The sequence below is a fragment of the Lemur catta genome, chromosome 14 (genome assembly GCF_020740605.2).
Source record: "Lemur catta isolate mLemCat1 chromosome 14, mLemCat1.pri, whole genome shotgun sequence".
NCBI classification, from domain to species: domain Eukaryota; kingdom Metazoa; phylum Chordata; class Mammalia; order Primates; family Lemuridae; genus Lemur; species Lemur catta.
In genome coordinates, this window is record NC_059141.1 from 49,526,667 (window position 1) to 49,551,211 (window position 24,545).

At 35.3% G+C, this 24,545-nt stretch overlaps 1 protein-coding gene across 4 annotated transcripts in view; it reads left to right on the forward strand.

Moving 5' to 3' along the window:
* Window positions 1–24,545, forward strand: part of P4HA1 (prolyl 4-hydroxylase subunit alpha 1) — a 74,804-nt gene that overhangs the window by 40,610 nt on the left and 9,649 nt on the right. For 3 of the 4 annotated variants that reach the window (XM_045569182.1, XM_045569183.1, XM_045569184.1), the window contains 4 exons: window positions 1,612–1,788; window positions 5,427–5,497; window positions 20,318–20,417; window positions 24,053–24,106. In XM_045569182.1, the coding sequence (XP_045425138.1) occupies window positions 1,612–1,788; window positions 5,427–5,497; window positions 20,318–20,417; window positions 24,053–24,106 (402 nt within the window). Of the gene's footprint in view, window positions 1–1,611; window positions 1,789–4,369; window positions 4,441–5,426; window positions 5,498–20,317; window positions 20,418–24,052; window positions 24,107–24,545 lie in introns of all 4 variants that reach the window. The other variant, XM_045569181.1, reaches the window with a different exon arrangement.

Genomic DNA, 24,545 nt, shown 5'->3' on the forward strand with positions numbered 1-24,545 from the left:
TTAGACTCATTAAACATTTTCTTTTCTATTTCATTTCTAAATATTTTAGTATATATTTTTCAAAGATAACAAGAAAAAAAATGAAATTAAAAAAAACTCAGATTAACTACAATACCATTATCACACCTAAAAATTCACAATAGTTTCATAATATCATCAAATATCTAGTTAGTATTCAAATTTCCAGTTGTAAGCAGATTTTTTTTATTGCCGTTAGTAACTCTTAAAGAAGAGAGCAAAATAGAACTATAGATATAAAACAGGAGTCTGCTTATTTGCCAATTTATTGATATGACACACGTCAACTGTGCCTAAGATCAAAGGAACATTCTTTTTCATGGAATAGTTAAATTCATTTCATCATTATATAAAAGACTTACTAGATACAAAGCCTTGGATTTGATTCTAGATAAATAAAGTACATGGAGAATAAACATGAATCATTATTTGTTTTAATATGTTATTAGTATAATAATTAAAACAAAGTAATCATATTCCTTCTTTGTATATGACATACTTGTTCAATTAAGTAAAGAATCAGCAGTGAAATAACTTATTAATATAATACATAGATGGTTAATGGGAATTTGTGTGTTTTGTTGACCGCTCTATTTTTATACTCCCTAATAAAAATACTTGGCTTTTTTGTTTAATAACTTATTTTCTATTTTTCAGTGGTACCCATTTTCATAAAGTCTTTTTTTTCTTTTGCCATAAGCATTTAACTGTGAGGTATTTAGGAAAACCTAGATTGGTTTGTTTGGTTTTTCCTTCTAGAAACTTTCTTTCTGGATGCTTTCCAGTTACTCTGTGAAGTTCAGAGCAATGCTGGGCATTTATTTAACATTTCATAAATATTTCATGTTTCTTTCATATTTATAACACCTGAACTTTATTTTGATGAGAGAAGGGTTAAAAGGGAAACCCTACCTTTTTTCTTTCTCTTTCTTTTTTTTGAGACAGAGTCTTACTCTGTGTCCAGGGGTAGACTGAGTGCCATGGCATCAGCCTAGCTCACAGCAAGCTCAAACTCTTAGACTCAAGTGATCCTCCTGCCTCAGCCTCCTGAGTAGCTGAGACTACAGGCGCTCACCACCACGCCTGGCTCGTTTTTTCTATTTTTAGTAGAGACAGGGTCTCCCCCTTGCTCAGGCTGGCCTTGAACTCCTAAGCTCAAGCAATCCTCCTGCTTCGGCCTCCCAGAATGCCAGCCCATTTTTTTTCTTATATAAGGCTTCCCATCTCTCTTCCAGAAACTAATCATTAATAAAATTTTAAAAATATATTTGCAGAGTACTGCTTCTTTTGTATATTCTTCCAGAGATACTCTTTATGTATATGTAAACATGATTATTGTTTCTTATCTGCATAGGAATAGGTATTAAAAATATTGCTAGGCTTAGTGGCTCAGATCTGTAATCCCAGCTCTTGGGAGGCTGAGGCAGGAGGATTGCTTGAACCCAGGAGTTCATGGCTGTAGTGAGCTTTGATTGCACCACTGTACTCCAGCCTGAACAACAGAGCAAAACTCTGTCTCTTAAAAAAAATAAAATAAAAAATAAAAATATTATTATTCTAATATATTTATCATTTTCTTAACTTTATGTTTAGACTCCTCGGAGACAAAAAAAACTCTTTTGCCGCTACCATGATGGAAACCGGAATCCTAAATTTATTCTGGCTCCAGCCAAACAGGAGGATGAGTGGGACAAGCCTCGCATTATTCGCTTCCATGATATTATTTCTGATGCAGAAATTGAAATTGTCAAAGACCTAGCAAAACCAAGGGTAAATAATTTTTTTTTTCTCTTCAGTTTAATTTTTTCTTTGTAAGATAATGGAAAGGATAATTAATATGGTAATAACTCCACAGATAGTTTTAGATACTGTCACCTCAAAGTAATGGAGTTGTTAATAAATCTTTCTATGCCAGTTTTTCTCAGTATACCATCAACACAAGCAGCATACCCTGCAACTGGGTTTTAAGCACTGAATTATAAAAATCATAAATGAGATTTTTATTTACATTTAACAAATTCATATTTCACCACCTTTCTGAAAACCTTTTCTATATATTTTGAAGTCTTTTAATCTCAGAGACTACTCAAAACCCAGCCTTTTCATATCTTCTGTATTTTTATCTGAAAGAATACTTGAAGTATTTTTATTCCCTATTAGGCACATTATCACTGGAAAGATATAATTGGGCATAAACATCATGTTAATGTAAAATGGTGACATCACACCATTTATTTTAATAAGAAAAATAATCTAATGTAAACTCAATCGTATAAACTTAGTGTTTAGCATAGCAACCCTCCTTTAGTGAGAATGGGGGAAAGACTACCCTTTACGTACTGGCCTTTTTCCCCATCAGCTTGTTCTTAAAACAGTTTGGTTTTCTTGATAGTAAAATACAAACTGCCATCACTTTCATAAAGAGATTGTAAATAAATGCTAGGTGTATTTTTGTTTTCATTATATAGGAGTTGGCAAATTTTTTCTGTAAAGGTCAATAGTAAATTCTTCTTTTTTTTCCCCTTAAAGAGACAGTGTCTCACTCTTGTTGCCCAGGCTGGAGTGTACTGGCACAATCTTAGCTATTGTAACTTTGAACTCCAGGCCCCAAGCGATCTTTCTGCTTCAGCCTCCCGAGTAGCTGGGACTATAGGCATGTGCCACCACACCTTACTGATTTTTTAATTTTTTGTAGAGATGGGATCTTACAATATTACCCAGGCTGATCTTGCACTCCTGGCTTCAAGTGATCCTTCTGCTTTGGCCTCCCAAAGTGCTGGGATCATATAGGCACCAGCCACTGTGCCCGGCTTGATAGTAAATATTTTTTAGGTTTTGCAGGCCATATGATCTCCGTCACAACTACTTAAGTCTGCCATTGTAGTGCAGAAGCAGCCAAATATGTAAATGAACGAGAGTGACTATATTGTAATACATTGTATTTCCAAATACAGGCAGTAGGCTGAATTTGGCCTATGGGCTGTAGTTTGCTGACCCTTGTTATATCATAAAAGTTTGAATTATCTGGATATCTGTACTGCAAAATAAACTTAGATTTTTTTTAAAGTTTTACTACTTTTCCAAATTGGTACCTTTTTTTTTTTGAGACAGAGTCTCACTCTGTCGCCCAGGCTAGAGTGTAGGTCACTGTAACCTTGAATTTCTGGGCTCAAGAAGTCCTCCTGCCTCAGCCTCCCAAGTATTTAGGACTATAGGCTTGGACCACCGTGCCTGGCTAATTTTTCTTATTTTTTGTACATATGGGGTCTCACTATGTTGCCCAGACTGGTTTTGAATTCCTGGCCTCAAGTGATCCTCCATCTTGGCCTCCCTCAGTGCTGGGATTACAGGCGTGAGCCACCACCACTCCTGGCCAGTACTTTTTGTTTTTTTACCAAACAGAGATTACATTATAAATGCAAAAGACTTGTCTGATATTAATATGTATGGATGTTGTCCAGGGGAATTCTTATAAATCTACTGCCAAACAGAATGTTACCTGTGATTACATCAGATTCTGTCATTCTCTTTTTTTAATTCCTATTTTAGTCTTTTATTTATGGTCAGTAAACCTAGTAAATCAAAATCTCTTGATAGAATATTAAGAATCATGTCAGCTTGGAGATCAAGTCTTACATCTTTGGGTTTGAAGGCCTCAGTCTTCAAAGAAGATTCCTCAGTTTGGATTGTTTTTGATCAATAAATTTAAAGGCAGTAAAATTTCATGCTGTTTTTAACCTCAGAATCATCCTTCCATTTTTTAAAAAAAGTTTGAAGTTATTATCCAGCCTGTCACCCTTTTCTTACTATTTTTAATATTTATCAGTTATTTTTGTCTGCCTTTGTGCTCAGTCCAAGATTATTTCACTGTATATGTTACTGAGTGGATATCTTGAAGGAAGAAAAGATTGACCTTAAAATGAATTTTAAACAGCATTAACCTTTGCAAACAGTTCCATCACACACAGAAAAAAATAAAATCAAAGTTTTTGGAATAGATCATTAACTGCAAATAGCCATTCTTATAACTATAAATTAGACTTCATATTTTAGATATTTCTCTTTTTCTCATGTCATGTCCTCTAACCATCGAAAGAAATTTACTTTCCAAGCTCTTTCATTTGTGCATAAATGCAAAACAAAAAAATAATTTTTTAAAAATACAAAAACCTAAAAAAACAACTGGCTTTCAAGGCTCGGCACAAGGTGACTGGAAGTGTGTAGAGTTATTTTCTCTTTTCAGCCTCCTTTGTAAAAAAAAAAAAAAAACAACCCAGAATTCTGTCTGGTTGGATAAATGTGATTCATTTTTTGTCTTGTAATGCAACTATTTTGATGGTTGGCTTCACAGCTGAGGCGAGCCACCATTTCAAACCCAATAACAGGAGACTTGGAGACGGTACATTACAGAATTAGCAAAAGGTAAGAGATGTGTATGCTGCATATTTTGCCCTCTAATGAGTGTTTTGTACATCCTACAGGAATTATTCATTTAAGGGAAGTAGGTCATTTTCAGTCTCCAGCTCAAGTCACCACCCTGTATATAAACAGGATAACGCATGGATAAACTGCTTTGTGTTTCACAGGTCTTTCCCTTTAACTAGAAGTTCTGTTTTTAATCTTTAATTGGTACATTATTTTTAGAGAATTAATATGCTTTGTATCTTTTTTCAGATCATGTATCAGATAGCCCAGAAATGGCCTGATACTTGTTTTCTTTTTCACTTTTGCAGCCTGGTTAATTTTGCTTCTGCACTTGTCTCACATTCATAAATGCTGCAGTGATTCGCATCATCCTTCATGTTGATTGCGTTGGCATTTGTTCATATGTCTTACAAAGTACCATTGTCATTGTGAAGTAATCCGTATTCCTCTTGTTGGAGTTTTTTATTTGAATAAACTCGCTGACTCAAAAGTTGGCAATAGAAAGAACAGAGCTATGCTTCTGAGCTCAGTCTTCCAGAAATTACTTGTGAACTTAGTTGCTTTTTATTTTGCCAGAGAGATTTAAAAACAGTGTTATCTCAGAGTTTAAAAAAAAAAAGAATTTTGGAGGACTATTAATTTTTTTTCAAAATATTTAAAGAACATTAAACTTCTAGATCTGAGAAAGCTCCTGTGAAACCCAGTGCTATAAATCATTTACATAGAGCTTGAAATGATTTTTTTAAAAAAAGTGAAAGGACAATAAATCTATAACAAAAATTTGTCAACCATTTCTCTTGATTTGGAAGTGGCTGTTCTTGTTGCCACATTTCTAAATGTTTTTTTGTGGATTTGAAACCATTACCTACCATCCAGACCAATCTGAACCCTTCCAATCACCTGTGGCTTGGCAAAACAAAACAAACAAATCCCAAAATTGCCTGCTACTAGAGTAAGTCCTTGTCCTTTCTCTTTTTTTGTAGCTGAGCCGAGCTACAGTACATGACCCTGAGACTGGAAAATTGACCACAGCACAGTACAGAGTATCTAAGAGGTAAGGGAGTAATGGACAGAACTTTAATCATATTTGGACCATTTTGTTTCTTGGGACTCTAATTTTCTCAAAACCCATGATATGATTTCTAAGACCTAAGTCGTTAGGCATAGATAACTTGATGATATGTGTGCTTGAATTTTCATGATGGACTAATAAACAGATATGGTTATAGGGCAGTTAATGGAGGTTTTCCAGAGTAACTTGTTAAATTACAAAATGTCTGGTGAGGTTCCCCAAACCATACCCGATAAGTGAAGTTGTGTTCTCATATTGAAGTAACAGAATTTCTTGAAGACCTTTCACAGAAAAAGGCTTAATTTGGACTCTAGTAAAGCAGGGGTTTAAAAAATCTTTGGGTCTCCTAATATCTGTAGGTATTAAAAAAGTAAGTGCCTTGAATGACTACATAACAAAGTCTTTGCAAGTCAATCAGTTCAAATTCCATGCTTTTGTCAATGTTTAAAGAGAATTCAATTAGGTTATTAGTTGATAGATTAGCAAAATAATTTTTTAAAATAGGTCACTGTGTAACTTAGGTATATAACTTAAAAGGAGCTCACAGAATTGAGTGACATTACTCCTACAGAACTCCCAGCTCTTATGAAAATAGAAATATCTCTGTGCTGAATTCTGTCTTATTCTAACAATAAGTGATGTTTATCCACAAGTGTAATAACTAATTAGATATAACAAACAAACATAGCTCCCATCTGTCTCATTAGGAGTGTTGTAATATATTTTCACTTTTTATATTTGATAATGATTATTTAAATCATGTTATTTAAATTAATGTATATGAATAATAATTGTAATAACTCAATCCAGAAGATATTTTTAACAAAGACTTTTATATTATAGGAAATTTATATTTTTATAAATTATATAAATATTTTTTACTATAGAGAAGTATAAAAAGGTGAGGAGTAAAAGGCTTTCAGGCATAAAAATGTATTACTCTAGGACAAGGTTTCCTAACCTCAGCACTGTTGACATTTTGAATCAGATAATTCTTTGTTGTAGGGGGCCATCTTGAGCTTTATAGAATGTTTAGCAGCATCTCTGGCCCCCACTAGATGCTAGTAAGCACCCTTCCTTCAGTTATGACAATCAAAAATGTCTCTAGACATTGCCAGATGTCCCCTGGTAGGAAAAATCCCGATCACCACCTCTATGATTCTACCACTCCATGCCTGTTGAGAATCACTGTTCTAGGATAAGAATAGAATGAAAATGTAAGATCAAGAAAGGGGAAAAAATGTAAAGTTTCCAAGTATTAAAAAATACTTTGTTCATGTATTTTTTTTATTTTTTTTGAGACAGAGTGTCGCATTGTTGCCCTGGCTAGAGTGAGTGCCATGGCGTCAGCCTAGCTAACAGCAACCTCAAACTCCTGGGCTTAAGTGATCCTACTGCCTCAGCCTCCCAAGTAGCTGGGACTACAGGCATGCGCCACCATGCCCAGCTAATTTTTTCTATATATATTTTAGTTGGCCAGATAATTTCTTTCTATTTTTAGTAGAGATGGGGTCTCTCTCTTGCTGAGGCTGGTCTCGAACTCCTGACCTTGAGCGATCCACCCGCCTCGGCCTCCCAGAGTGCTAGGATTACAGGCGTGAGCCACCGCACCCGGCTGTTCATGTATTTTTTTAGTGGATGTTGGTTGACATCAAATCACTATGGTATTTAGATTCCACTTGGATACATTTAAAAAGTATTCATTTTCCAGAAATTGCCGGTATTTTCAGTATGACAAAATTAAATAATGTGAAACTATTTATTATGAAAAATTTTAATTGTCAACTAAAAAAACTGCAAAGAAGTACTTAGATTTTAATAAGCATTTTAAGAGGTACTCAAAAAAAATTTTTGAAGATTATTGCTGTCATACCAAAAGTACTATGAAGGCTGGACAGAGAGTTGATTCAACATTTTCTTATTCTTTTTGGGGCAAAGCCATATGTCTTTGATATGTTAACCTTAAACGTCACCATGCACATATCTTGGTTTTCTAACTGTCCTTATATACCACCACTTGCCCTTTTGCCCCAGTAAGTGTAGGGGAGAAGAAGTTTTTTCTTTGCCCATCACTAGGCTCATGGCTGAGACCCATATAACAGAAGGTTAACAAGAGAGGCCGGGCGCAGTGGCTCACGCCTGTAATCCTAGCACTCTGGGAGGCTGAGGCGAGAGGATAACTTGAGCTCAGGAGTTCGAGACCAGTCTGAGCAAGAGAGAGACCCTGTCTCTACTAAAAATAGAAAAAACTAGCTGGGCAGGCATGGTGGTGCGTGCCTGTAGTCCCAGCAACTGGGGAGGCTGAGGCAGGACGATCGCTTGAGCTCAGGAGTGTGAGGTTGCTGTGAGGTAGGCTGATGCCATGGCACTCGCCTGGGCAACAGAGCAAGTCTCAAAAAAAAAAACCCAAAAGATTAGCTAGAGAAAAGCATACAAACTTATTTAATATAAATTTTATATGACACAGGAGCCTTTAGAAATGAAGACCCAAAGAAACAAGAAACCTGTGTGTTTTTATGCTAGGTTTGATGAAGAGTGGACAGGCAGAACTATGATTAGACAAAGGGAATGTGATCTAATGGTAATAAACTGGGGAGAACTTAGCAAGGCCTGTTTGTTCAGATACTTCTTCATGTCTCTGTGCCTTTAAGGGTAAAAGAGGTTCCTTTCATCTGGGTATAAGGATGGTACCCCTGGACAGAAAGTCTTATGACCTACTTTTAGAGGAAGGTCAGAGAACTCTTTTGTGGCCTGTTTAAGGGTAGAAAAACCAGAGAAGGTCAGAGAGAACTTCTGCTTCTGCTGTTTTCTCAAATGCTAAGATGCCATATTTTGGGGTAGAGTGTCCTGAACCCCATCAGAAGACATGAAGAAAATTTAAATTTGCTATGATTTTTTTTAAAGTAAAAAAGTTTATTTTATCTTGCATGGGGGAGAGAAAAAGAGAAAGAGAGAAAAAGGGGTGAGGGGAGGAGAGCAGAGAGATGGCGTGGCATCCCAAAGAAAGAGAAGGGAGATGCCAGCCTATGGTATGATCTTGATTTTAATCATAGGAGCAATTATCCTTAAGGAACAGTAATAGATGGTAAGAATTTGCAGAAGCTAATTTGAATAGACATATTTTCAGTTATGATTTATACTGCTTCTGAGCATTATAGTTAACCCCAATTTTAAGTTAAGCTTAAGCTAATTTTCCATTCTATTACAGAAACTTATTTATGTCTTCTTTTAAAAAAAGATAAACAAGTTATTAAATATTTTGTCAGATTATTGCATGGTTTTAGACATTTTTACTGTCATAAAGTTTGTAAGTATCTCAATTCTCCAGATTTGGGTGCTTCTAGGAAGCATATAAAACAAAATTTCATGAGATCAGTGTTTGAGAAGACATTTTTTGGAAATTTTATATGTACACATGTATCTTTTGAAGAAATATTCAGCCCACAGAGTCAGTAGACTCTTACCAGCAAGTCAAAATACTGTTGGAAGGTTATCTACAAAACTTATTTTTCTTAAAAATTAAGTATTTCTAAACATTTCAAACTTATTTTTTAAGTATTCTGGTTTTATAGCTCTTAGAAGCAGCTTCAGGATTTTTAGGAAATGCACAACCATACTTTATATTATATATTATAAATGGCAGCATAAAGCATTTAGTCAGTAACATTAGAAGCATTGGAACACTGTGAGTAAAACCAGAATAAGTTCAGTCTTGGCAAAATATGCAGTGTGTGTGTATGTATATGTGTGTGTGTTTAAAACAACCTAGTGAAAAAGGAATTCCATAGAACAGTGACTTTAGTCTTCTAGAGAAAATTGCTCAGCAACACTTTTATTAATAAAAACAAAAAATATATATTGAGAGATGAATCTTAACTGTTAAAGAATTTGCCCCATTAAATATGTAGCATATTTTATATTTTAATAAATAAAAAGTTTTTACTATTTTGAGATTTTTTTTTTTATTATTTTTTATTTATTTATTTATTTATTTATTTATTTTGAGACAGTCTCGCTCTGTTGCCCGGGCTAGAGTGAGTGCCATGGCGTCAGCCTAGCTCGCAGCAACCTCAAACTCCTGGGTTTAAGCGATCCTACCGCCTCAGCCTCCCGAGTAGCTGGGACTACAGGCATGCGCCACCATGCCCGGCTAATTTTTTCTGTATATATTTTTAGTTGGCTAGATAATTTCTTGCTATTTTTTTTTTTTTTTTTTTTTTAGTAGAGACAGGGTCTCTCTCTTGCTCGGGCTGGTCTCAAACTCCTGACCACGAGCCATCTACCCGCCTCGGCCTCCCAGAGTGCTAGGATTACAGGCATGAGCCACCGTGCCTGGCCTATTTTGAGAATTAAATAGCTATGTTGAGACATTTTCTGCCCATCACGGTAAATCTCAATTTGAAGACTCCCTCAAGTGAAATAAACGATTTATGTTTCCCTTTTAAATTATAAGACAATAAGAAAAAGGCATCTCAAATGCAAAAATGGAAGAAAATTTGCATTCTGATATTAGTTAATTTAATCCCTTTTAGTCTGGGAACATCTGTATTTGGAAAGATTCAGAAGGGAATTTCAAATATCTGTATTTTGAGAAATTTCTGAAGGGTTACATCATCTTTTGTGGGAGTAAAACTTTGTTCCAGCATTCCAGCAAATAGAATTTTCTTTGGCAAAATATGTGTGGAAATCCTTTACTGTTTAAGAAAAGTTTTTATTTGTGTTATTGACCATCTGTTAACTCTTGGCAAGTTGTCTCTGTTTTTTCCAACATTAAAAAGAAACAAAATTTACTATAATTTGTTGATGGAAAAACCTAATAATTTTGGCTAGATCAGAGAAATGGAATTTTAAGTTTTTAAAAGGTAAACATTAAGTTTTGTGCCTTAAGACAGTTTAGTTTGGTAATATAAATAATGACTTATGCAAATAAACAATAATTTGTTGAGATGGTAGAAAAAAATTCTTTGATTCTGGTGGGGAAGTGTTTTTCATTTTTTTACTCTGAAGTAATGATTTTCTATAATATGGTATTTATGATATCATAAATGTAATATGTTATTTACAATATATTTATGCTTAAGATTTTACTTAGCCATGTTACTAAGGAGCAAATTAGTATTAAAATATAATAACATTTTTATAATATATAAACAAATACAAATAGTTTTGATTGATTTCAGGGTTTTTTTTTCTTGAAATGGGATCTTGGTATGTTGCCCTAGCTGGTCTCAAACTCCTGGGCTCAGGGGAGATACTCCCACCTCAGCCTCCCAAGTAGCTGGGATTATAGGTGTGTGCCACCTGTCCTAGCTCAGTTTTTTATTCAGTTGGCATGACTTTTAACAACACTACCCTCTAATTGGTTGAACGGTGGTTCTCAGACTGAGGTAACTGAAATGGATGGATTTATACTGTTACTGCATAATTATCCCACTAAGAAGCAAAGGAACTGGATAAATTCCCTGTCTAGATGATTAGCCTCTGTTAACCATCAAGCACTTAAAAAAGAATTATTGGAAAATTTGCCCTCTGGCACTCTGGGCTCTGAATTATCTTTGTAAAAAAAACACATAGTAGTTTTATATTAGCTAATTGGAAAATGTTAATTTTTACATCTGTGTTGTGTTAGAAGAAGGTAGTGATAGTATTCAAATTATATTACTGATACTTTTCTTTGGAGGTTTTATTACAGTCTTCAAAACTTACAAAATGGTATTGCCTATTTACTTGAACATGACTTCCTTACTCATGTATTAGAAATACCGTCATGCAGTGTGAGGCTGCTGTTCCTTACTCAAAGCATTCCAGTGGTATGTTAAAAAATCATGTTAAAAGAATAATAAAGTTTTTTAATAGTTTTTTAATTAAACAGGCAAAAAATGTGTGAAAAAGTACATATTTTGGGCTATTTAGCTTTTAATGGAAAAAAGGGACATACATAAAGTTATTTGAAGAAAGAGTTCTTTTTTCTCCTAGCACTAAATGTGTTTTATGGGAAAAATATTGTATAACTTAGTTGACATTTTAAATTATAGTTGTACAAAAGATAAATGATTCTCAAATGATTTTTCCTATTGAAGTAAATGGTATAACTAACTTAGTTAAAGCACCAAATACTGGAAGAAAGAAATCCTGATTTCTGATGATTTAATTTAATGCAGGAATAAAACTTCCAGGTCCTAGAAGAATGGACAGTAAACATATTACAGTGTAATTATCACCACTGAATTTTTAGCAGTGTTACAACAATGTTAATTTAGAGCTAAATTCATGGACTGCCTGAAAGGTCTATGATAATGTCATTGAAGACAGATTAACAGTAATGGTTTGTTAAAGATGGGATCTAGATGAATAAAATGTTATAAATGAATGTAGTTCTTAAACTAAGAAGAGTCTAATTTATTCATTTATTGTGTTGTTTTTAGAGACAGGGTCTTGTTCTGTTGCCCAGGCTGGAGTGCAGTGGCACAATCATAGCTCACTGTAACCTCGAACTTCTGGGCTGAAGTGATCCTCCTGGTTCAGCCTCCCAAGTAGCTGGGACTACAGGCACACATGACCATGGCTGGCTAATTTCTTTTCTTTTCTTTTTTTTTTAAGAGATGAAATCTTATTATGTTGCCAGGCTGGTCTCAAATTCTTGGCCTCCAGCGATCCTCCCACCACTTCCTCCCAAAGTGCTGGGATTACAGGCATGAGCCACTATGCCCAGCAGAAGACTCTTACATTTTGGGGAAGTTTTTACATGAAAGTAAAATTAAGTGAAATAACTTCCCATGTATCAGACTTCATTTTTCCCTGTAGTGAGTACAACAGAACCACAATTAAGGTAACAGGCTTTTTTTTAACCTACAGTAGTCAACATTGGCTTTAACTGCTAAGCCGCAAGCCCTCTACTGAGATCTTTTATGATATAATAAGTGCAAATTAAAACTTAAAAAAAAATTTTAAACTATTGAAATTAAAATATTTTTGCCTCTAAGATTAGCAAAGAATAAAAGGTTGATACTGGCAGAGATTTTTATGAAGTAGGTAGGTATAGGTCAATGCAACTTTTTCAGAGGGCAGTTTGACATCATTTATCAAAATGTAAAAGTCATCTAGCAATTCTGCATCTAGGAATTTATCCTAGAGAGATATTCCCACAAGTGTGCAAAGATAGAGATACAGAATTTTTGTTAAAATATTGTTTTTAATAGGGAAAAACCAGAAATAACCTTATTTAACCAGTATTTTATTGATGGACTTTCATGGTCATTCCTCGAACTAAAGGTATTTTATTTTAAAAAGAAACTGCAGTATAAAAGGCAGTGAGGAGTCTGGGCACAGTGGCTGGTGCCTGTAATCCTAGCACTCTGAGAGGCTGAGGTGGGAGGATCGCTTGAGGTCAGGAGTTCGAGACCAGCCTGAGCAAGCAAGACCCCGTCTCTACTAAAAATAGAAAGAAATTAGCTGGACAGCTAAAAATATATAGAAAAAATTAGCTGGGCATGGTGGTGCATGCCTATAGTCCCAGCTACTCGGGAGGCTGAGGCAGGATTACTTGAGCCCAGGAGTTTGAGGTTGCTGTGATCTAGCCTGATGCCATGGCACTCTAAGCCCAGACAACAGAGCAAGACTCTGTCTCAAAAAAAAAAAAAAAAAAAAGTTAAACATAGGGTTACCCTATGATGCAGCAATTCCACTTCTAGGTATATACCTGAAAGATTTGAAAGTGAGAAATCAGATACTTGCACATCAATGTTTATTGCATCATTATTGACAATAGCCAAAGGGTGGAAGGAACCCAAATGTCCACCATCAACAGATGAATGGAAAACATGTGATATATACAGATAATAGAATATTATTCAGCCTTAAAAAGGAATGAAATTCTGATACTTGCTATCACATGAATGAATCTTGAAAACATTATACTAAGTGAAATAAGCCAGACATGACAAATGTTACATGATTTTTATTATAGGAGGTACCTAGACTAGGCAAACCCATACAGACAAAAAGTAGAATGGAGGTTACCAAGGGTTGGGGGAGGGGAGGGAGAGATAGGGAACTGTTCAGTGGGTACAGTGTTTCTGTTTGGGATGATGATAAAGTTCTGGAAATGGATAGTGGTGATGGTTGTACAACATTGTGAATGTACCTAATACCACTGAATTATACAATGAAAAATGGTTAAAATGTTAAGTTTTATGTCATATATATTTACCGTAATTTAAAAAAATAGTTAAAATGGTTAATTTTATGTTATGCATATTTTACCACAATATTAAAAAATGACATAGTGCTATATTGGATTGACTTGGAAAGAAAGTGTATATGAATATGGAAGTAGGAGATTGGAGAGTGGGTAGATTACTTTTTTTTTTTTTAGAAAAATTATCTTTGTTTATACACAAGGAAAAAATGTTGAGAGGATATATACATACTTGTTAGTAATGTTTATCTGTGAGGAGTGGGACTAGGGAAGGGACTTCATATACTTTTATATTTTTTGAAGTTTTTATAATAAACATTTCTTTTTAAAAAAAAATAGCGTTATTGAGATATAATTCACATATTATACAATTCACCCACTTGAAGCATACGGTTTGTTGGCTTTTAGTATATTCAGAGAATTGTGTGACCATCATCACAATCAGCTGTACAACATTTTTATTACCCCAGAGAACATTTTTATCACCCCAGAGTGAATGGTACATTGACCTACCAGGAGCTCGGTCAGGATTGGGAGAAATAAGTTCCTGATATATTTATCAGCCATATTCTTTACAATAACATTCTTTGTTTCTTCCCATTTCTGTTACACTGAGGGATTCTCCTCAGCCAGTCCTGATAAATTTGGAGGAGATCACCAGGCAAGTAATTTTGGTAAATTAGGATAAATCTTAGATTTGTTCTGAGAAGTCTTTAGGATTCATTCATTCATTCATTCAGCAAATATTTGGTAAGTATCTACTATGTGCCAGGCATTATAGGTTCTACACATATAGTAGTGAGTAGAAACAGGCAGAATGTATATATGTATTTGGAACTATTAGTATTATAATAGTCAAATGAAAGTGGCTTACTGTACTCAAATAATGTATTAATGTAAAACTATCACTGTGATATATGCTACAAAGGAAGGATATATAGTACCGTAAAAGCATATTAGGGGCAATTGTCTTCGCCACATCCGGGTGCTCAGAGGTGGTCTCCTCCTGATGTGCTTCAGGCTGCAGGCACTTGCCAACTCTGAGATTCTTGGAGGGCTGTGAGAAGCCCAGGACAGCTCTGAGAGTGTAGCTGTAACCATCCTTCACCCTCCTGATCATTAGGTTGATTCCTGTAGTAGCATCTAGCAGCTGGTTCGATCCTGTCACATATACAAAGCTCAATTACTTTCATGAAGAACATCTTATTTCCTTACATCAAAGAAAACATTAAGAGTATCTGCAGACAAAGATACTTCTTCATTTTTGAAGGACATCAATCCTTTGAGGAAATAGGCTGAAGAGGATTCTCACTGGGATGGGGCTTTTCTGATCCCTGCAGTGGGGCAGATGACCTGCTACAGGTGGCCCAAGCTGTGGTAGATAACTCTGGAGGATGTCTCTGGACAGAAAGACCATGGTGCTGAAACAGCTTCAGGGCCACAAGTGGAGGGCAGCATTCACAGCTGGGCACATAAAGGCAGCATTCTTTGAAGATGTGGTTCCAGCATTCAGGAAATAGAGAAAGGCTGGAATGAGGGTGTATATCTATTCTCCAGGGAGTGTAGAGGCACAGAAACTATTATTTGGGAATTCTACAGAGAGTGAGATATTCTTGAGCTTGTTGATGATTACTTTGATACCAAGATTGGGCACAAAGTTGAAAGTGAGAATTAATGAAAGATTGCAAACAGCATTGGGTGTCCAACCAACAATATTCTGTTTCTGACAGACACTCTAGAGGCAAGTGCTGCTGAGGAAGCAGGTGTGCACATTGCTGTGGTGGTGAGACAGAGCAATGTGGGACTAACAGATGATGAGAAGACTATAGTTTCATTGTATCCTTCAGTGAACGGCACCTGCCCTCTTCAACCCTGAGGATTTCTAAGGAAGACCAGACTTGCTCAGGGTTGTCTCCGTAGTCTAGTTTTATTCTAACAGTAAAAGTAACTTACTTTAAAAATACACATACAGTCGTTTCTCAGTGTACATGGAGGGATTGGTTCCAGGACTGTCATCCTTACATACTCAAGTCCCACATTTGGCCCTGTGGAACCCACATCTAGGAAAAGTTGGCCCTCCGTATACGCAGTTTTGCATTCCAAGATTTCCACATATAAGTGGACCCACACAGTTCGAAGTTTGAACTTGTTCAGGTGTCAACTGTATACATACAAATATGTATGTAAGTGTATATATGTGTATTTCACATTACCTTCCACAGGTACATAAGTGGAAGAAAGATCTTAGTGAAGTGGAAATTAATTTCAAAATCTATTACCTGTACACGTTAAAATTGTTTAAAACTCTATCACTAACTCTTATTGAGGGCAAAGTGTAGTCAATAGAAGAAAGTACTAACACACAGATCAAATGTGTCATGTTTATGAGCTTATGTATCAAAATGGAAAGCTAGTTTTGAAAAGTTATTCAGAAGCCTTGCTATTTTAAAAACAAAGTATTTAAAGGATTACTCCTAATTATAATTAATTGCATCTGTTTAATTGTGAGGAAATAGAAAATTACAAAGCTGCATTTCACAATATTTTCCTACCAGTATACAGAAGACAAAGATACTATTAAATATTTGCTTGTACTCAAAAAGAGCAAAATCGGAAAGAAAATTTACTTCAGTCTTGAACAATTGAGTATATGTTATTTAAGAAGAAACTTGAGAATCATTGTTGGCACCGCCAGCAAAAAATTGCCTTACTAAGGAAAAAGGTTCATTGATGTAATAGCTGAAATAGAGATGTGGTTCTTAATGTTTCATAAAACAGTACAAATCCTGCCAGTTGTTATCCATCATAGATTTTATATAATTGTTGCCTTTCTGTCAACTTCTTAGCACAGTTTAAGAAATTGTTGTTATTTATTATTTTAAAAAATGGTTTTACTGAAATCATTCCACAAGATCAAAAAGGACTCAAATATATCTTTCTCTAAAATGGATGTGAGATGCATTGTAGGATGTTTAGTTTCAAAAAAAGAAAGAAATGGATGTGAGAAATGTAAATGTTATAACAGTATTATTCTGGTTTAATTCTAATAGGATATCATGTCAGTTTCATATTGTGATTAGTATAAAAACATTCTCCACCTCCGCCACCTCCTCCGTCTTATATATATATATCTTTTCTTTTTGAAAACTAAATGTCCTACAATACATCTCACATCCATTTTAGAGAAAGATATACTTGGGTCCTTTTTGATTTTGTGGACTGATTTCATTAAAATCATTTTTTAAAATAGTAATGTGTGTGTGTATACACACACACACACACACACACACACACACACACACACACACACATATCTATTTTCTGTGTAGAAGTGCTAAGGTGATATTCAAAGCCTTAACTTTGGAAAGTGAAAAAGAATACTTTGGTCAGAAAGAAGAGCCCTAGTTTGTTAGGGCTAGAGGAAACATGTTCTTGAGGAAGTGGGCCCTGAGGGGAGGCAGAATATAGTGGTAGAGACTATAAAGGAGACTGAAACAAAGCGGCCAGAGACACTGAAGGAATACCTGCAGAATGAGTGTTTGAAGAAGGGAGTTTCCAGAAGGATGAATGTTTGTGATACGGTATTTTTTTTTTTTTTTTTTTTTTTTTTGGAGACAGAGTCTCACTTTGTTGCCCGGGCTAGAGTGAGTGCCATGGCGTCAGCCTAGCTCACAGCAACCTCAAACTCCTGGGCTTAAGCCATCCTACTGCCTCAGCCTCCCAAGTAGCTGGGACTACAGGCATGTGCCACCATGCCCGGATAATTTTTTCTATATATATATTTTTAGTTGTCCAGATAATTTTTATTTCTATTTTCAGTAGAGACGGGGTCTCGCTCAGGCTGGTCTTGAACTCCTGACCTCGAGCGATCCACCCACCTCGGCCTCCCAGAGGGCTAGGATTAGAGGCGTGAGCCACCGCGCCCGGCCTGTCATACGGTATTGAAGGAACACATACAATGAGAATTGGAAAATGTTATTGATTTAGTGCACAGTAGGGTTATGAGTGATTTTGGTAGAGCAATAATGGACTAAAGCTAGATTAGAATGGGTTCAGAGAGGAGGAGTCTGTAAAAAGTTGGCTTGAAGAGGGAGGAGAAAGAGCTTGGTAGCCAGAGGGAGAAAGAGTTGAAGGAAAAAAATTTAGTTTTTATTTATTTATTAGGAGAGACTTAAGCCTAGTTAAAAGCTGTGAGGAGAGTTAGTAACAGAGGGAAGCTGATTATATAAGAGAAAGAAGGGCTAATCATTGATTGATGGTTCCTGAGATGGCAGAGGATAATGGAATCTAAGGCAGAGGATTAGCTTTAGAAAGTGGAGAGAAATCTCCTCTATAGGAACTATTAATAGAATGAACTAGAAGGAGCAGATAAATGCAAATGTAAGTAAGATGTATGATGCTTATTTTCTCTATGAAGTAGGAGATAATATTATCTGCTGAGTGAGGGGCAGGCTGAGGTGGATTAGGGTGCAGAATAGAAGAGGAAGTAATGGTGAGGGCCCATTTGAAGTTGGTGTTAATGAATTTTACATGGAACATATCTGCCCTATTTTGTGACTCTCTTCAGTAGGGTTTGATGATACAGATACAAGCTTGGAGCAAAGAGATTCATTCAAGATAGTGTTTTTGCTAGACAGTTGAATTTAGGCTTTTAGCAAGAATGTTGTTAAAATGATGAACCACAAAATCAAAGCTTAATGAGAGGAGGAAATGTAGAAAAAAACAGGCTGATAGACTAAGGAAAAGCATAAGTGAAAAGGGGGATATAGTTGAATTTGGGGGTGCCTTTTAAAATTGAATATAGTTCCCATACCATAAAATTCATCTTTTTAAATACATTTCAGTATACTGAAATCTTTAAAAATCTTTTGTTGTGCAACCATCATCAATATCTAGTTCCAGAACATTTTAGTTACCCCAAAAAGAAATCTTGTACCCATTAGGAATCATTCCCCATTTCCCCCAACCCCATCCCCTGGGAACCACTACTCTACTATCTATTGATTTGCCTATGCTGTATATTTCATGTAAGTAGAAACTTGTAACATGTGGCCCTTTGTATCTGGCTTCTTTCACTTAATACGATGTTTTTAAGGTTCTATCCACGTCATAGCATGTATTTATACTCATTCTTTTTTATGGCACAATAACATTCCATTTTATAGATATATACCATGTTTTATATATCTATTCATTAATTGATGGACATTTGGGTTGTTTCCACTTTTTGGCTATTATGAACAGTGCTACTGTGAACATTTCTGTACAAGTTTTTGTGTGGACATAGATTTCATTTCTCTTGGGTATATACCTAGAAGTAGAATTGCTAGGTCATTTGGTAACTATGTTTTAACATTTTGAGGAACTGCCAAACTGTTTTCCAGAGTGGCTGCACCATTTTACATTCCCACCAGCAATGTATAAGGGCTCCAGTTTCTTCATATCTTCACTAACACTTGTTATTGTCCTCCTTTTTTTTTTTTTGTTTTTGTTTTGGTTTTTGGTTTTTTTGGAGACAGTCTTGCTCTGTCACTACAGCTAGAGTGCAGTGGTGTCATGATAGCTCACTGCAACATCAAACTCCTAGGCTCAAGAGGTCTGATCCTCCTGCCTCAGCCTCCTGGGTAGCTAGGACTACAGGTGCATGCCACCATGCGTGGCTAATTTTTCTATTTTTTGTAGAGATGTGGGTCTCACTTTTGCTTAGGCTGGTCTTGAACTCCTGACCTCAAGCAGTCCTCCTCCTTCGGCCTCCCAGAGTGCTAGGATTACAGGTGTGAGCCACTGCACCTGGCCCCATCTTTTTTATTATAGCCACCTTAGTGGGTATGTTTGGGTACCTTTTAAAACCTTTTATGTAAACAAGTAATAAATGAAGTTTTTTTTATAAAAACTTCTTATGGTTTCTTATAAAGTATTAGCGTTATGTAGTTCAAGCTAAAGACCCTATGACCTCCACTCTAATCAATTCCTATACCTTACCTGGAAGGAACAGTTGTTTTCAGTTTGGTATGTATTTTTCTAGAATTTTCAGAAATTCTCAATGTAGATGGCCTTAACACATTGACTGCCATGTGAGTTATATTTAACTCAGGCTAGTTTTGACCCTGGGGCTGCATGAAGCAAAACCCTGCAGTTGGTTATTAAAATCTTACTTGTTCATGTTCTTATTGTTACAATTAATATTGACAATTTAATTCTAAAAACATGGATTGTGTTGCATATAATTCACAGAAAACAATTACAAATAACAAATTAGAAAGGATCATTTTGTTTTAATAAAACACCATGGCCCTGGGAAAATTATCTTTTTTTCTAATGTGGCAGTCAGTATGTTAAATAGCCTCCTTATATTAATCCAACTGTTTTCACAGAAGCTCTATAATAAATGAGATTAGTTTTTTTTCCATTCCACTGTCTAATTATAGAATGTGACAACTTTTAAAAACTACAATATCAGTTAGTAAAGATCATATCAAACAAAAAAAGCAACTAAATGCCTTTAGATAAAGGTTTATTGCCCTATATATTATGGCTTTTAAAATAACAGCTATTAGTCTTAATGTAATGAAACATTATCAGTAAAACTAATATTATCTTCTTAGTGCCTGGCTCTCTGGCTATGAAAACCCTGTGGTGTCTCGAATTAATATGAGAATACAAGATCTAACAGGACTAGATGTTTCCACCGCAGAGGAATTACAGGTAGGTAATCACATTATCCTTAAGTTAATTTTCCACTTCAAGAGATGGTTCCCATGAGATTTCCTGACACTGAACAGGCAGTCCTTGATTTGCATGGTAGTTGAGACTGTAAAAAGTAACCCTATAAGCTGAAACCATGGAAAGCGATTATAATAATCAGTAGGAAAAATTATGATTATTCTGTGACCTTTAAATTTTTTGTCAAAACATGAAAAACTCTTACTATTGAGTATAAACATACAGAGAAATGAAAAAATATGCAGCTCTAATATTTATGAAGTACACTATAATTTATTTTCCTTCCCCCAGGCTTCAGTCTACCTGTCATGTGGCGAGGGTGGATTTTTGTTTTTTAATAATTTGTTTTTTTCTTTTCATTTTCTTAACAGTTTCTCCTATTTGTAATAATGAATCAAAGGACTACTTTTTTTCATCATTTCTCTTTTGCTACTGCTATGTCAATAAATTATTCGTCATAAAAAGCAGCTGTCCCATGTAATTATTTTCCACTCCATCATAATCACAACTTGACTCAAAATATCTTCAGTAAACAGGCATATATAGTAATGTTAGTTATAAGGAATAAACATAAAATCAACATGTAATAATCTCATTTATTTTCAGTAGTAGAAAAATAAGCATAGGCCCATAAACCAGAGAAAATAGCTTAGCCTTCAAGCTATGTGAAACATTACTTGCTATTTGTCAGTCTTTTCCTATAGAGAAATACTTTTAAAAATATTTGAGTCCTATTTTTGTATTAGATTTTTTTAAATTTTCAAAATGTGCACTAAAAAATCCCAGTTATGGCTGAGCGCAGTGGCTCACGCCTGTAATCCTAGCCCTCTGGGAGGCCGAGGCGGGTGGATAGCTCGAGGTCAGGAGTTCGAGACCAGCCTGAGTGAGACCCCATCTCTACTAAAAATAGAAATAAAAATTAACTGGACAACTGAAAATATATATAGAAAAAATTAGCCGGGCATGGTGGCGCATGCCTGTAGTCCCAGCTACTCGGGAGGCTGAGGCAGTAGGATGGCTTAAGCCCAGGAGTTTGAGGTTGCTGTGAGCTAGGCTGACGCCATGGCACTCACTCAAGCCCGGGCAACAAAGTGAGACTCTGTCTCAAAAAAAAAAAAAAAAACAAAACCCAGTGCCTTTATCATAGTCTTTCTGATTGCAAAATTCTAACACAAATGCAGTGAATATGCAAGCTTATAAATTAATAAGATAATTAGAAGATGATATATACTTTTGCATCTTTTCAACTTTAAATAATATACTCTCAATTTATCAAAAGACCAAAACGTATTGTTATTTAATGCTAGTTAATTCCCTTTTTCTAGATAAGTTTTTTGTTTTGTTTTAGTTTTTGTTGTTTGTGTGCATGTGTTTTACAGTGATATAGTCTGATGCCATCCTACTCCATCTTTGTCAGAATACATGGTCTTCTCCTTTGTTTTTATTGATACATAATTATACATATTTATGAGGTACATGTGATATTTTGATATATGCATACAATGTGTAATAATCAAATCAGTAATTAAAGATATCCATCACCTCAAACATTTATCATTTCCTTCTGTTGGGACATTCTAAATCTTCCAGTTATTTTGAAATATATAATAAATTCTTAGTAACTACAGTCAGCCTACTATGCTATAGAACACTAGGGCTCATTTTGAACTGTTCTAACTTTACTTTTATATCTATTAAACAATTTTGTCCATTAACCATTGAGATGATCATATGGGTTTGTTCTTCATTCTGTTGATGTGTTGTATCACATTTATTGATTTGCATATATTGAACCATCTTTGCATCCCTGGTATAAATCCCACTTGGTCATGGTGAATGATCTTCTGAATATGCTGTTGGATTCAGTTTGCTAATATTTTGTTGAGGTTTTTTGCATCTATGTTCATCAGGGATATTGGCCTGTAGTTTTCTTTTTTTGTTGTGTCCTGGTCTGGTTTTGGTATCAGGGTAATACTGGCCTTATAGAATGAGTTTGGGAGAATTCCCTCTTCTTCAATTTCCTGGATGAGTTTGAAAAGAATAATTTGTATTAGTTCTTCTTTTAAAATGTGGTAGAATTCAGCAGTAATGCTATCAAGACCTGGGCTATTCTTTGATGGGAGACTTTATTACTATTTCTGTCTTGTTGCTTGTTATTGGTTTATTCAGGCTTTGGATTTCTTCCTGGTTCAGTCTTGGTAGGTTGTATGTGTCTAGGAATTTATCCATTTCTTCTAGGTTTTCCAATTTATTGGCATATAGTTGCTCATAGTAGTCTCTATTGATCCTTTGGATTTCTGCAATATCAGTTGTAGCATCTCCTCTTTCATCTCTGATTTTATTTGTGTCTTCTCTCTTTTTCTCTTAGTCTGGCTAAAGGTGTGTCAATTTTATCTTTTAAAAAAAAATCAACGTTTCATTGATCTTTATATTTCTTTTTCAATTTCATTTATATCTGCCCTGATCTTTATTCCGGTACTCATTTTGGGTTTGGTTTGCTCTTGTTTTTCTAGTCCTTTGAGATGCATCGTTAGGTTGTTTATTTGAAGCTTTTCTAGTTTTTTGATGTAGGCTATAAACTTTCCTCTTACTACTGCTTTCTCTGTATTCTATAGGTTTTGTTGTGTTTTCAGTTTCATTTGTTTTGAGAGCTTTTTAAAATTCCTTCCTAATCTCTTCATTGACCCACTGGTCATTCAGGTCATTCATGTTTAATTTCCATGTGTTTGTATATTTTCCAGTGTTCCTCTTGCTACTGATTTCTAGTTTTATTCTGTTGTGGTCAGAGAGTATACTTGGTATGATTACAGTTTTTTTGAATTTTTTAAGATTGTTTTGTGGTCTAACAAATGGTCTACCCTTAGAATGATCCATGAGCTGAGGAGAAGAGTGTGTATTCTGTAGCTGTTGGATGAAATGTTCTGTAAATATCTATCAGGTCCATTTCGTGTATAGTGCAGATTAAGTCCATTGTTTCTTTGTTGATTTTCTGTCTGGATGTTCTGTCTAGTGCTGAAAGTGGAGTGTTGAACTCAGACCAAATATTTCTCTTTACTTCCTTTTGTTGTCTCACACATTGTCATAACTACCTGAAATTATTATTAGGGCCCTTCAGCAGGAATAATTAAATTGGTGATAACTTCTTCCCTTTTTCACCTTAGCAGGGAAAAAATATGTAAGAAAAGAGATTTTATTAAAGTAGATTGGGCATTTGCCAGCATTTGGGGCTTTGGGAAACTTTTTTACTTAAATCCCAAAGGAAACTATTTAGTGAAAATAAATAAAAGACATCTCAAATTTTAGTGTGTTATGTATTAGGAAAAAAATGTGTCCCCCAAACATTTGCTAAAGAAAAGCATATTAACTAAGGCTCTTATTTATTTATTTTTATTGTTTCATCTTTGCTGTCCATTATGTGTCCTAAGGGTTCTAAACTAGCTCCTACTAGCTATCCGTACTATTCATCCTGTTTTCTTAGGAACTCTTATTGATTTTAAATACTTTGCTTTTCATTCATATATAGGTATCATGTATAAGAGGCCAAAAATGGGGCTCTAGATTTTTTGAGTAGGTAACCTTCATAGTTCTTTCATTTATACTTTGTTTCTTTCCTTCAGGTAGCAAATTATGGAGTTGGGGGACAGTATGAACCTCATTTTGACTTTGCACGAGTAAGTAAAAGAAATGGAGAATGTAAGAAATCTGCTGAAGTTTAGGTATTATTAATACATTGTTAAAGAAAAAATTATTCATGATGCTTGTTAAAGATGGTAAGTCAGGCTTTATTCAAGGGGGGTGGGGATATTGTGATAGGTATAGGGACCACTGCAACAGAGTTTTGCAGTGAGAGAAAGCGATTAAGCTCAGCTCCAAATACAACAAGGAACAGTGGGAATTTATAGCCAGTGAATACAGGTGGAGGGATCAATAGATGGAAAATTGCTAAGAGGTAAGGGGGGATTCTGGCTAAACTGACCTAACAGGATTCTTGTGGAAGTCAGGGAAGGGTGATCAGACATCACCCCCAAGATAGAGGAAGATGAGGAACCCGATTAGATATTGTGGGGGGGGGGGTGGATCACATATCAAGGATGGGGAATTCTGGCCAAA